This window comes from Acomys minous, assembly GCF_964271855.1.
Source record: "Acomys minous genome assembly, chromosome: 8".
NCBI classification, from domain to species: Eukaryota; Metazoa; Chordata; class Mammalia; order Rodentia; family Muridae; genus Acomys; species Acomys minous.
This window is the reverse complement of record NC_140489.1, coordinates 101,255,145-101,267,210: the sequence shown is the minus strand read 5'-3', so window position 1 is coordinate 101,267,210 and position 12,066 is coordinate 101,255,145. Positions and strand designations below refer to the sequence as shown.

At 38.0% G+C, this 12,066-nt stretch overlaps 1 protein-coding gene across 4 annotated transcripts in view; it reads right to left on the bottom strand.

The window, feature by feature from the left end:
• ASXL2 (ASXL transcriptional regulator 2) overlaps positions 1–12,066 on the bottom strand; it is an 83,699-nt gene that overhangs the window by 27,114 nt on the left and 44,519 nt on the right. For 3 of the 4 annotated variants that reach the window (XM_084792590.1, XM_084792589.1, XM_084792591.1), the window contains one exon: positions 6,090–6,205. In XM_084792590.1, coding sequence (XP_084648716.1) covers positions 6,090–6,205 — 116 coding nt within the window. Of the gene's footprint in view, positions 1–6,089; positions 6,206–6,286; positions 11,439–12,066 lie in introns of those variants that run through there. The other variant, XM_084792592.1, reaches the window with a different exon arrangement.

Here is a 12,066-nt window from a genome sequence, read left to right as displayed (position 1 = left end):
AACAACGACAATAACAAAAATTCCCCTCTCCAAATCTTAGAAATGTATGGCTTTGACTAAATTATCCAACTTATTCCAGGTTTGGCGCATGTCTTTAATCCTAGCACTCAGGGAGGAAGAGGCAGGCAGGATCACTTACAGGATATAAAATGTAGAGACATGAACATGTACCTACCTTTGTATGACCACAGACATGGAAGCATGTATGCATACATAGACAAACAAACATGCATGAATGCAAACACTCATGCACACACAAAAAGGGAGAGGGCTCAGCAGTTAAGAGCATCTGCTGCCCTTCTAGAGAACAATGTTCAACTCCCAACACCCCCAGGGCAGCTCGCAACTGCATGCGCATGACCACCATGCCTGGTCCTATAAACAACTTTTAACAAAAACTTTTAGCTTCGATATTTTAAAAACTGGGGCTGGAGAGATGGCTCAGTGATTAAGAGCACTGGCTGCTCTTCCAGAAGTCGTGAGTTCAATTCCCATCAACCACATGGTGGCTCACAATCTATAATGTGATCTAATGCCCTCTTCTGGCATGCAGGTGTACATGCAAATAGAGCATTCATATACATAAAATAAATAAATGTAAAAAAAAGTTTTTTAACTCACATACTTTAAAATGTTTATGGGATCTAGGCAAAGAGTGGTAGCACTCATCTTTTGCTGTAGTTTTGATGAGGCAGCAGGAAGACCTCTGTTAAGTTTCAGGTGAGCCAGCATCACATAGTAAGGCCCAGTCTCAAAAATAATCAAAATTAGTGGGAGGGTGGGGCTGGAGAGATGGCTCAGAGGTTAAGAGCACTGGCTGTTCTTCCAAAGGCCCTGAGTTCAATTTCCAGCAACCACATGGTGGCTCACAAGCATCATAAGATCTGGTGCCCTCTTCTGGCATTCAGGTGAACATACAGGCAGAACACTATATACTAAATAAGTAAATAAATTGATCTTTTAAAAAATTAAAAGTATGAGTTCTACTTATAAGTAAAAACAAAAAATTTATTTTAAAAAATTTATTTGAACTCAAAGCTAAGTTCCTTTTTTACTGTCACTTAAGTTTTGGTACACAATCGTCAAGCATTAACTATGGCCAATTTATTTTCCCTTATTAAACTTTATTCTTTTTCATACATTCCCATCGCTACTAAAATATATTTACATTATTACTGTACATTTTGCAAACAGCACTATTACCTACATACCGTAGTAAAACTTATTTAAGAGTATACATAGGGCAATGTGTGTAAAGGTCAGACAGAGGTTAACTTATTGAAGCTGGTGTTCTCCTGTACCATGTGGATCTCAAAGACAGAACTCAGGCCACTGAGTTTGGCCGTGCATGCCTCTTATCCAGTGAGTCATCTCATTGGCCCTTAGGACTTAAAAGTATTTTTATTGTATATATTCATTACACACAAAAGCATGTTACATAAGAACATTTTCATATAAGTATGTACTGTGGTGGGTAAAGCATATTTCACCCCATACACCTTCTGCCTCTTAGTTCCTTGGACAGTATTATATCTGTTTGCATATTATACATACAACCTTGGTTTATATCTATATACAGTCTAGGAGACAAAAATAAAGAAAAAATAGTATTCGCTTTTCATGGACTAACTCAGTCCATTTACTTTCTTCAGATGCATTCCTTTTTTCTGCAAATGGTTTAACTTTGCTCTTTATATGGCTAGGGAAAAAAAAAACCACTGTACTTACACTTGCTTATCTGGTTCTCTGAATGCCTGGGTTGATTCCATACCTTAGTCATGTGAGTGCTGCTGCAATAAACATTGGTGTGTGGGTATTCCTGTGAGGTATTAACCCTACAGTCCTTGGACTAAATAGTCAAGGGTTTGTGACGATTAATACTGTCAAGTTGACAGGATCCAGACCCCTCTAGGAGACAAACGTTGGACAGGTCTCTGAGAGTGTCTAGACGGGGTTCACTAATGTGATAAGAGCCAGCATGGTAGACTTGTAAACTGTGAACCAAAGTAAGTCCTCCTTCCGTAAGTTGTTCTTGATAGCTCCCCCACTCTGCCAACCAAGAGAGGGTTTCTCTGTGTAGCCTTAGCTGCTCTGGAACTAACTCTGTAGACCAAGCCTGCCTCTGCCTCCCTGGGGCTCGGATTAAAGGTATATGCCGCCACAGCAACTAAAGAGTTAATACCAAGCTGCTTAGCTGGGTTATATGGTAAATCTTTTTTTTTACTTTTTTTTTTTTTAAGATTTAATTTTATTCTATGTGTATGAGTGTTTTGCCTGCATTTGTGTCAATGTACCACGTGTCACTCCCTCTAGAACTGGAGTGTCAGTTGGTTGTTAGGCACAATATGGGTGCTAGCAATCAAATCTCAGTACTTTGCAAGAGCAGCCAGTGTTCCTAATTGCTGGATTCATCTCTCTAGTCCCTTAACTTTTTGAGAATCCTCTATTTATTTCAGAAAGCCCTTGCCTAGATATATACCTTGGAACTGTTTCTTACTGTTTTGCTCTGAATGTTTTAGGCCTTCCATTACAGTCTTTCCATCTAGTGGGAGTTAGGATTTCTGAGAGGGACCCACCTAGTTTCATTCTTCTTTACGTGGAAGCCTCCTTTGCTAGGAACCACCTGTTGAAAAGATTGCCTTTTCTTCATCATCTATTTTTGTCAAAATGCTTTGTCAAAAGTCAGAGGGTTATAGCCATGTGGATTTATGTTGTGTGTCCTCTACTGAGTCTCACCGATCTTTCTGTGTGTCAGCATCATGTTTTTGTTCTTATGGCTTTGTGATAGAACTTGAAACCAATTACAGTAATGTTCCTAGTTTTGTTGTTGTTGATGATCGTCTTTTGAGGCAGAGTTTCTCTGTTTAACAGCCCTGGGTGTCCTAGCATTTACTGTAGGCTGGCCTGGGATTAAAGGCATGCAACACCACACTTGGCAGCGGTCACAGCATTCTTACTTACTGCAACTGCTTTGACTATTTAGGGACTTATGTTTCCATATAAATTTTAAGATTTGTTTTTCTATTTCTGCAAAGAATACAAATGAAGCTGAACTATAAGCAACTGTTAGCACAGTGTGGGTGCTGAAAACTGAAATTGGATCTTCGGTGAGAGCAGCATCTTTTTGGTGACTTTTTCACATCTAAACTACTTAGCACCACACCTTTTACAACATAACTTTTAATCCTCTATATACTTGTCAGACCTTATATTTATGGCTGTTTATATAATCCCCTAATTGATTTAGCTCAGGTATATATGAATAATAAATATATATAACATATACAAATGATATATGATAAAATGTATGTTAGGCATTGGCTACTTCTTACTATTAACAAATTTTTATGCAAATATTTTTCTGTATATCTTTCTTTAACATAAGTACTAAATGTTTAATTGCATGTTAATGATGCATGCACATGTAAATTTTAATAGATAGGGGGCTGGAGAGATGACTCAGTGGTTAAGAGCACTGGTTGTTCTTCCAGATGTCCTAAGTTCAATTCCCAGCATCCACATGAAGGTTCATGACTATCTATAATGAAATTTGATGCCCTCTTCTGTCTTATGGCCATACATGCAAATAGAACACTCATATACATACATAAATAAATCTTTAAAAAATATTTAATAGATAACATAAAATTTCTCTCCAATAAAACTCAATCATCTGTACTTAATAATTGTTTTTGTATTATACGGCATCAGTATATGAGTAGCCAACTTCATCTTACTTTTCAACTCTTGGTATAATAAAATTTCTTAGTCTACACAAAACTATGAGAATACAAATTATGTTATTCAATCTTTTCCTAATTATATGTCAGTTGGGGGTAGGTTGGGATTTTTGTTTTTTATTTTGTTTTCCAGACAGGGTTTCCCTGTGTAGCATTAGCTGTCCTGGACTCACTTTGTAGACCAGGCTGGCTTCGAACTCATAGAGATCCATCTGTATTTGCCTCCCCAAGTGCTGAGATTACAGACATGCACAACCGAGGCCAGCTCACTTATGAGTGCTGGGAATTGAACTCCGTCCTTTGAAAGCACAACCAATGTTCTTAACCACTGAGCCATCTCTCCAGCCCTACTTCCCAGTTTGTATTTATTGATCATTTGCTTTTTCTTGGAGAGGGTTGCTAGGCAGTGTCATCCTATATAACCTAGGCTGCCTTGCAATTAGGATGCCCCTGCCTTAGCATCCTAAGTACCTAAATTATGTAACTGTGCAACCAGACAAAGCATTTCAAGAACGAAAGATGAAAGTGCGGCAGGGGGAGGAAAACACCACAAATAAAACCAACCCAAACAAAAAACAGCCTGGAACACACATTGAACCAATCCAAACAATAGAGTGATGTGTTATCTCAAAATAAAAGCTAGTTCTTTGAAATTTTCAAGGAAACAGAAAACCCAATTTGCAGTTAGTACTAGGAACAAATAAATGAACAGGGATTAAATAACTTTACAGCACCAAATACAATAATTAGGTAAAAGGAACACTTTACTACCCCACCACCATCACCACCACAGGGTTTCTCTGTGTAGCCTTGTCTGTCCTGAACTCACTTTGTAGACCAAGCTGGCCTCAACTCACAGAGATCCACCTGCCTCTGCCTCCCTGAATGCTGGACAATTTACTTGTTTTTAAACATTTATTTATTGTATATATTATGGAGTTGAGGAGGCATGCATGTGGAGGTCAGGAATAACTCCAGGGAGACAGTTTTCTTTCCCACCATGTGGGTTCCAGGAATCAATGCAAGTTTTCAGGTTTGGTGGTAAGTGCTTTTACATGCTAAGCAACCACACCTGTCCAGAAAGGGACCATTGGAGATTTCTAGGGAAAATCTCAAAGGAGAAAAAAAAAAAATTCAATTGACTAACATAACAACAACAAAGAACATTATAATGAAAGAAAAATGATTTTTAAGCATCATTAAACCTAGGTAAATAAAGATATTTTCTACAACTTTCCCACCAAGTCTAGAAAAAAATAAATAACTACCCAGTTAATGTTATAATGGTAGAAACTTATTCATTTCAAAACTGCACTACGATAGAATGCTGCAAGATCTACTGTACAGGCCAGGTTGGCTTCAAACTCTTCCTTCCACAGAAATAGGATTACAGGTATGTGCTATAATATCCAACTACAAACTATAATTTAGGGAAAAAAATCTGTACAATGTATGTAAAAACTTTCAATTATTGTAATATTAGGAAATCTAGCAATGTAATATATACAGTAGATTAGGTAAAAAGCCCCCTGGTTATTACAGTAAGTTACAAAGAAAACAAACCTGAGGATTGGGCTCAGTGTCAGAAACACCCGGGTTTCAACCTAGCACCTCCAAAACAACCAGACACATAAAAATGTCTTGAAAATGTAAGCACCAACTCATGACTCAGCACGCACACGGACACCTTAGTAAACTAGAAACAAATCTGGGTCTTCAAAAACATGACAAAGCCAGAGAAGTGGCACCCACCTGTAATCCCAGCACTCAGGGAGGCAGAAGCAGGAGGATCACTGTGTTGAGGGCAGCCTGGTCTTCAAAAAGAGTCCAGTACAGCCAAGGCCACGCAGAGAAACAATGTCTTACCCGCCCCACCCCCAAAAACACCGTATTAAAAAGGATTTCCTAAAACCCTACAATGTGTATGTTATGCACAGCACACAAATTTTTAGCGGCAAATTAGCAGAGAGACAACATTTACCCTGTAAGGACATAACTCCAAAAGCTTTCAAGAAATTTCGGTGAGAGAAGAGTTGATGCAGTGTTTTATTGAAATAAGGTCTTGCCAGGCGTGGTAGTGCATGTCATTAATCCCAGCACTCGGGAGGCAAAGGCAGGCAGATCGCTGTGAGTTCGAGGCCAGCCTGGTCTACAGCCAAGGCTAACACAGAGAGACACTGTCTTGAAAACAAAAACAAAAACAAAAAACAAAAAAAACAAACAACAACAACAAAAAAGAAATAAGGTCTTGATACATTATTGTCCATTACACAACAGGATGAAAAGCATGAAACACCATGAGGCTCTCCTATTTTTAACTGGAGAGAGAAACAGAGACTCAATGCTTACCTGCTTTAATGCTTTTTTGCTGTGCTTCTGTGATGGAGAAATTACTTTACTTGCTGGAATGGTGGGTGATGGGCAGGCTGACTGGGGAGAAGATGGCTGTGACAGTCTAGATGATACTAGGATAAATTGACAAGGAAAAATTATGTTATCAGCGTTGATTTCAAGCACCATTCCTTCCCCAGGTCATATGCTGCTACCTGTTAAGAACTGTGACCAAACACTTTAGGGAAGGGTCTTCTTTTTGGAGTTGTACTGCAAACAGTCTCCCTTTTCAGTTTATTTCCTCAGAAAGTTCTAGTGTAGGATGATACGATGGGGAAGGGGCGAGTATTAGTATATATTACTTCTCATTGCTTAAAATATTAGAAGTGATTAAAGAAAGAAGAAGTATAAACCATGCTACCAAATTAGAACTTAGAATAAGGTCCTAAGGCTGTGTTCAGTATCTATGTTCCTAAGGTAAACGTGAAGGTAAATACTGACAGCACAATATGGTGGAAATCATGAATAAGTTTAATTCAAAAGAAAGTAAGGACATTTCCACTCTAACATTCTACCGCTGTTTTAACCATTCCCTCTTGTCACAAGCTTTAGGCTTGTAAGTACAACAGAGATTTTTTTGAAGATTTCTCTGCTAGAAACAACCACCTTCTTCTTCATCATTTTATGTTCTGTGTAGCCTGAGATTGACCACATTGAAATCTTTATGTTCTATAAAGTTTAACACTATTTGAGTATATCTTAAATTTTATTTTTACTTTACATATATGGCTGTTTTGCGTGTCTGTATACCATCTGCAAGGCCTGGTGCCCATAGAGACCAGATGGTGTGGTGTCCCCTTGGAGCAAAGGTACAGACAGTTGTAAGCTGCGATGGGACTGCTAGGAATCAAATCTAGGTCTGCTGGAAGACTAGCCAGTACTCTATTGAGCCATCATCTCTCTAGCCCCAATTAAAAAATAAAATAATATAAAATAAAATAAAAAAGAGAGTGTGTGTATCCACAGAGGCTAAAAGTCAGAATCAGCCCTTATGGTGCTGGAGTTATAAAGTCATATCTTCTACAAGTCCACTAAATACAGACAAAAGAGCAAGGCAGTTCAAGCTTGAGAGAGGAACAACCTAGTGATGACTCCTGAAGAATACACGTTGCCTCGTGTCTTCTTTTTAAATACTTGTCCTGAAAATATTTACAGCAAAATGGTATTGACTGGTAAAATACATGAAGTATGTGCTGCTGGATGTCTATCTGACACACAATAAGAGAGAATATACACAATGGAATATGCAACCCCTGGAGTCCAACATAGCACTTTACTCTTACATGTCCTGATATTAAGACAATTTAACTTAGGCTCTGAATCCTCGTCTTCATAAATGTCATGTTTATGTACATGAGAAAGAACTGACAATCAACTTGATGTAAAACAGAAAGCAACACATCTGTAAGCTAACACACACGCGCGCACACGCACAAGAAAAGGAAAGGACAGGAAAAGAAAAAAAAAATTAGTTAAAACCCAAAAGACAGCTCAGCAATTAAGAATGCTTGCTGCTAGAGCACCCACATAAAGTGGCTCATATATATAATTCCAGTTCCAGGCTATCTAATATTCTTTTCTGGCCTTCATGGCATACATAAATAAATGTACACATAGAAACAAACACATACAATATGTTTTAAGAAAAATGAGCTAGATTAATATAGAGATAACTGCTCAGCAGAAGGAAAATGTAGCCTCAATGTAGTATTAGATGTTAACAAACTGTAAGAGGCAAAAATACATGTCACTCACCTGCTTAAAGTGTACAATTTAATGTGTTTAGCATAGTTGCAAAACCGTGTGGCCATCACCTCCATCAAATTTCACGCCTGTTGCGTGGCCACTCTTCCACCCCTCTGCCTTGCGTCTAATCTTAGCCAACTACCTTTTCTCTCTATGGAGCTATCTAAGCTCTGTGTTTGATATGATGGAATAATAAAGTATGTTTTTGTGAGTGAATTTTTTCAACTATTGTAATCCTTTGAAGGTTTATCTATATTATGACAAACTAGTTATTTTTGTTGTTGAATTCTGTTTATATGGCATGTCACATTTTGTTTATAGTTGCCAATTGGTATATTTCCTCTGCTCTGTCAATAAAGAACAATATTGTGAATAACATTCTCTTTGTATGTATGTCTATACCTTCAACGTGGGGTTCCCCTGTCTTCCCGCCCCCCTTTCAACAGTCGTACTTTGCACCCTAGATCTCACTCTGCCGTCTGTCAAACTCTTAGCAGTATTTCTGGGACTAAAGGTGGGTACAAACATGCTTGGTTCAACTTCTTAGACATTCTTTCCTGCTCTCTTTCTGCCTGTGACTCCAAGTTTTGTTATTTTTGTTTTGTTCATTTTTTTGTTACCTTTTTTGTTGTTTTGTTTTACTGGGTTTGTTTGTTTTGACCTTTGCTTTTTTTCTTACGTGCTTTTGTGGGTGGGTCTGTGGGTGGACAAGTTGGGTAGGGAGGGAAGATGGAGGGATCTGGGAAAAGTTGGGGAGTGAGAAAAATATGGTCAAAATATACGACATGAAAAAAATTTAAAAAGAAACAAAAAACGTTGGGCTTTGGGAACCTGAACTTAAGGTCATGGTCTTCTCAACCTTCAACCTTTTTCAATTCAATCCAGAAAAGAAAACTACAGGGTCTTATGGTAACTCCAGGCTGAATTTTTTTGAGGAATTGACAAGCTGTTTTACAAAAAATGATTACAATTCCAGTAGAAATGACAGACCATTCCACTATCTTTACCTAACTGTCAGTATGTTTTAGTAATGTGCCTTTTTGTTGTTGTTGTTGTTGGGCTTTTAGACAGGGTTTCTCTGTGTGACAACCCTCTGCTGTCCTGGACTCATTTTGTAGACCAGGGTGGCCTCACACTCACAGAGATCTGCCTCAGGAGGCAGAAGTAGGTGGATTTCTTGTGAGTTTGAGGCCAGCCTGGTCTACAGAGCAAGTTCCAGGACAGCCAGGTCTCTACAGAGAAACCTTGTCTCAACAACAAAACAAAACAAAAACAAACAAACAAAAAGCACAAACCTGTCACTAAGCCTACTCAAATTACAGCACTCACTACCAAGGGCTGAAATGATGAGAGCTCTAGTCTAAGTATCAATAAACTTTAAAACATTACTCATTTCAAATACTAATGCCTGAGAACCTGAAAGAACAACAAGACTTAAACACATGTTGAGAAGCTTCTCTCTCTTAATATTTCCTTCTACAAGCTAAAAACAGCAAGCATACATTTTTTGTGCCTAAATCTATATAGATTTGATAAGACTTTGATTCTATCCTCTAAAGTCAGGTAAGTTCTATTTTCTATTCCAAACTCCTAAAATTCTATTTCCACAGATAACTAATTAATTGGATTTGGATCATAACATTTTTTCTGTGCAAATGAAAGATACAAAGATGCATATATACCAGCTCTTTATGTGTTGTCAATATCCCTACTTACACATCAAAACACTGAATATAGCTTGAGAAAAGATACAAAGCTAGTATGGAGCAAAGTCAAGATTTAAATCTTTAAATCATTAAAGAATAATGACTAGGTACCTAGAAACAATGGGGACCACTAAAAATATGTGTGCATGTCCTAATTCTTAGAGCCTGTGAATGTGCTTTATTGAATCTTTTGATTAGACTACTTAGAGTACGTAAGTCAATCTTAAACAAGAAAATATTTATTTTTCAAGACAGGGTCTTAATTTATGTCCTTTAGCTGGCCTTAACTCACAGAGATCCACTTTCCTCTGTCTCCCAAGCGTTGGTATTAAAATTGTGTGCCAACACATCCCACACAACAAGTTTGTTCGTTTCTTTTGGGGAAGGTTCTCTGTGTCACTCTGACTATCCTAGACTCACTTTGTAGACCGGGCTGACCTTGAACTCATAGAGATCCGCCTGCCTCTCCCTCCACGAGTGCTGGGATTATAAGCAAGAGCCACTTGGCCTGGCCACATAAAAGACATAGTAAAGACAGATTCAGAGAAGGTGAAGAAAAGCCAGGGGTTAGAATAAAGTGGCCATAATATAAGTTAGTTAGCCATATCAGGAAGCTAGAAAATACAGTGAACAGAAGAGTCTCTCTGAACATGGCACAAGTAGTATTCAACTATCTCCTCACTGCCTGGCACAAACAGATGAACTAAATACTTTTATAGTTAGATAAATTACTTCCCCCAAAAGTCTTGATACTACTTAATTAGAAATGGTATTTAGGGCTGGAGAGATGGCTCAACAGTTAAGAGTACTGACTGCTCTTCCAGAGGACCCTGGTTCAATTCCCAGCACCCACATGGCAGCTCACAACTGCTTATAACTTAACTCCAGCTCTAAGAGACCTGACACCCTCACATAGATATATATGGAGGCAAAACACCTATGAACGTGAAAATGAAAATAATTTTTTAAAGACAGAAATGGTACTTAAAAACAACATTCAGCTCATGAGAAACTTTTTGTCCGTTGCTACCATTGGTTTCTGTGAACAAGGAAATAAAGCATAACAAGCCATGACTCATTCCTGTAGGACTGAAGATATAAAGCCAGCATGGACTATATACAGAGTTTTGGGCATGCCTATACACTGTGTGGTGACCCTGTCTCAAACAACTTCTCTCAAACTAAATTTAAAATCATATTTTGATATTAAATTAAACCTAAGTATGAGCAGAGCAGTGGTACAAGCCTTTAATCCTAGCATTCTGAAGGCAGACGCAGGTGAATTTCTGAGTTAGAGGTCAGCCTGGTCTAGAGACTGAGTTCCAGGACAGCCAAGGCTATATACAGAGAAATCATGTCTTGAAAAACAAAACCCAAATAACATTAAAAAAAAGAAAGAAAGAAAGAAAGAAAAAAGAAAAACAAAAACCCTACGTATAATGGACTGTCAGTTAAATTTTTACTCTGGCCTCAAACATGTCAAAAACATGTGTTCAACTGGGTCTGGTGAACATGCCTTGCAGCTACAATAAAACAGTTATAACTTATTATGTTAAAAACAAAACACCTAAATAGGGCTGGAGAGATGCTCAGTGGTTAAGAGCACCCAGCTGCTCTTCCACAGGTCCTGACTTCAATTCCCAGTAACCATGTGGTGGCTCACAACCATCTATAATGAGATCTGGTGCCCTCTTCTGTTATGTGTGAAAACAGAGCACTCATGTATAAAATAAATAAATATTTCAAAAAATACTAAATAGGGCTGGAGAGATGGCTCAGTGGTTAAGAGCACTGGCTGTGCTTCCAAAGGTCCAGAGTTCAATTCCCAGCAACCACATGGTGGTTCACAACCATCTATAATGAGATTTGGTGCCCTCTTCTGGCATGTATACATACAGGCAGAAAACTGTATACATAATATATAAATAAATCTTTTTTAAAAATACTAAATAATTGTTTGCTTTATTTCGTATTTCTAGAGTGTAGTTCATTTAAACCTTTAAAGTAATCATGTGAAGGTATAACGTTAGTGTATCGTGGAAGTCTAAGGTCCTTTTCTGATACTACTTATCCTGTACTGTTTTTCTGTATGTTTTGCATGTACATTTGTATGTGCGCACAGTGGCTACAGGAGGACATCAGGTGTGCTTATAGTCAGTGTTAAAGTTCCCCCCAAAAGAGCTTATGTCTTCTAAGAACTGGGTGGTTTTCAATGTTAAGAGTACAAAGTGAGAAAAGCACAGAAACCAGAGATAAAACACACATGTTGCTCTCATCCAAGCGCTGCAGATTACTATTTTGAGCCTTAGAGTCTTAGAGCCTAGAGACTTAGAGTCTCTAGCTGTTATAGTGCAACCAGATAATGACCAAAGAGAGAAGTTACTTTTAATATAACTAAATTTGTGCTGCAATGCATATATGAATATTAAACATGAATGCATACACATATATATCAGCTCCTTCTCCACCCAAATAACAGTCGA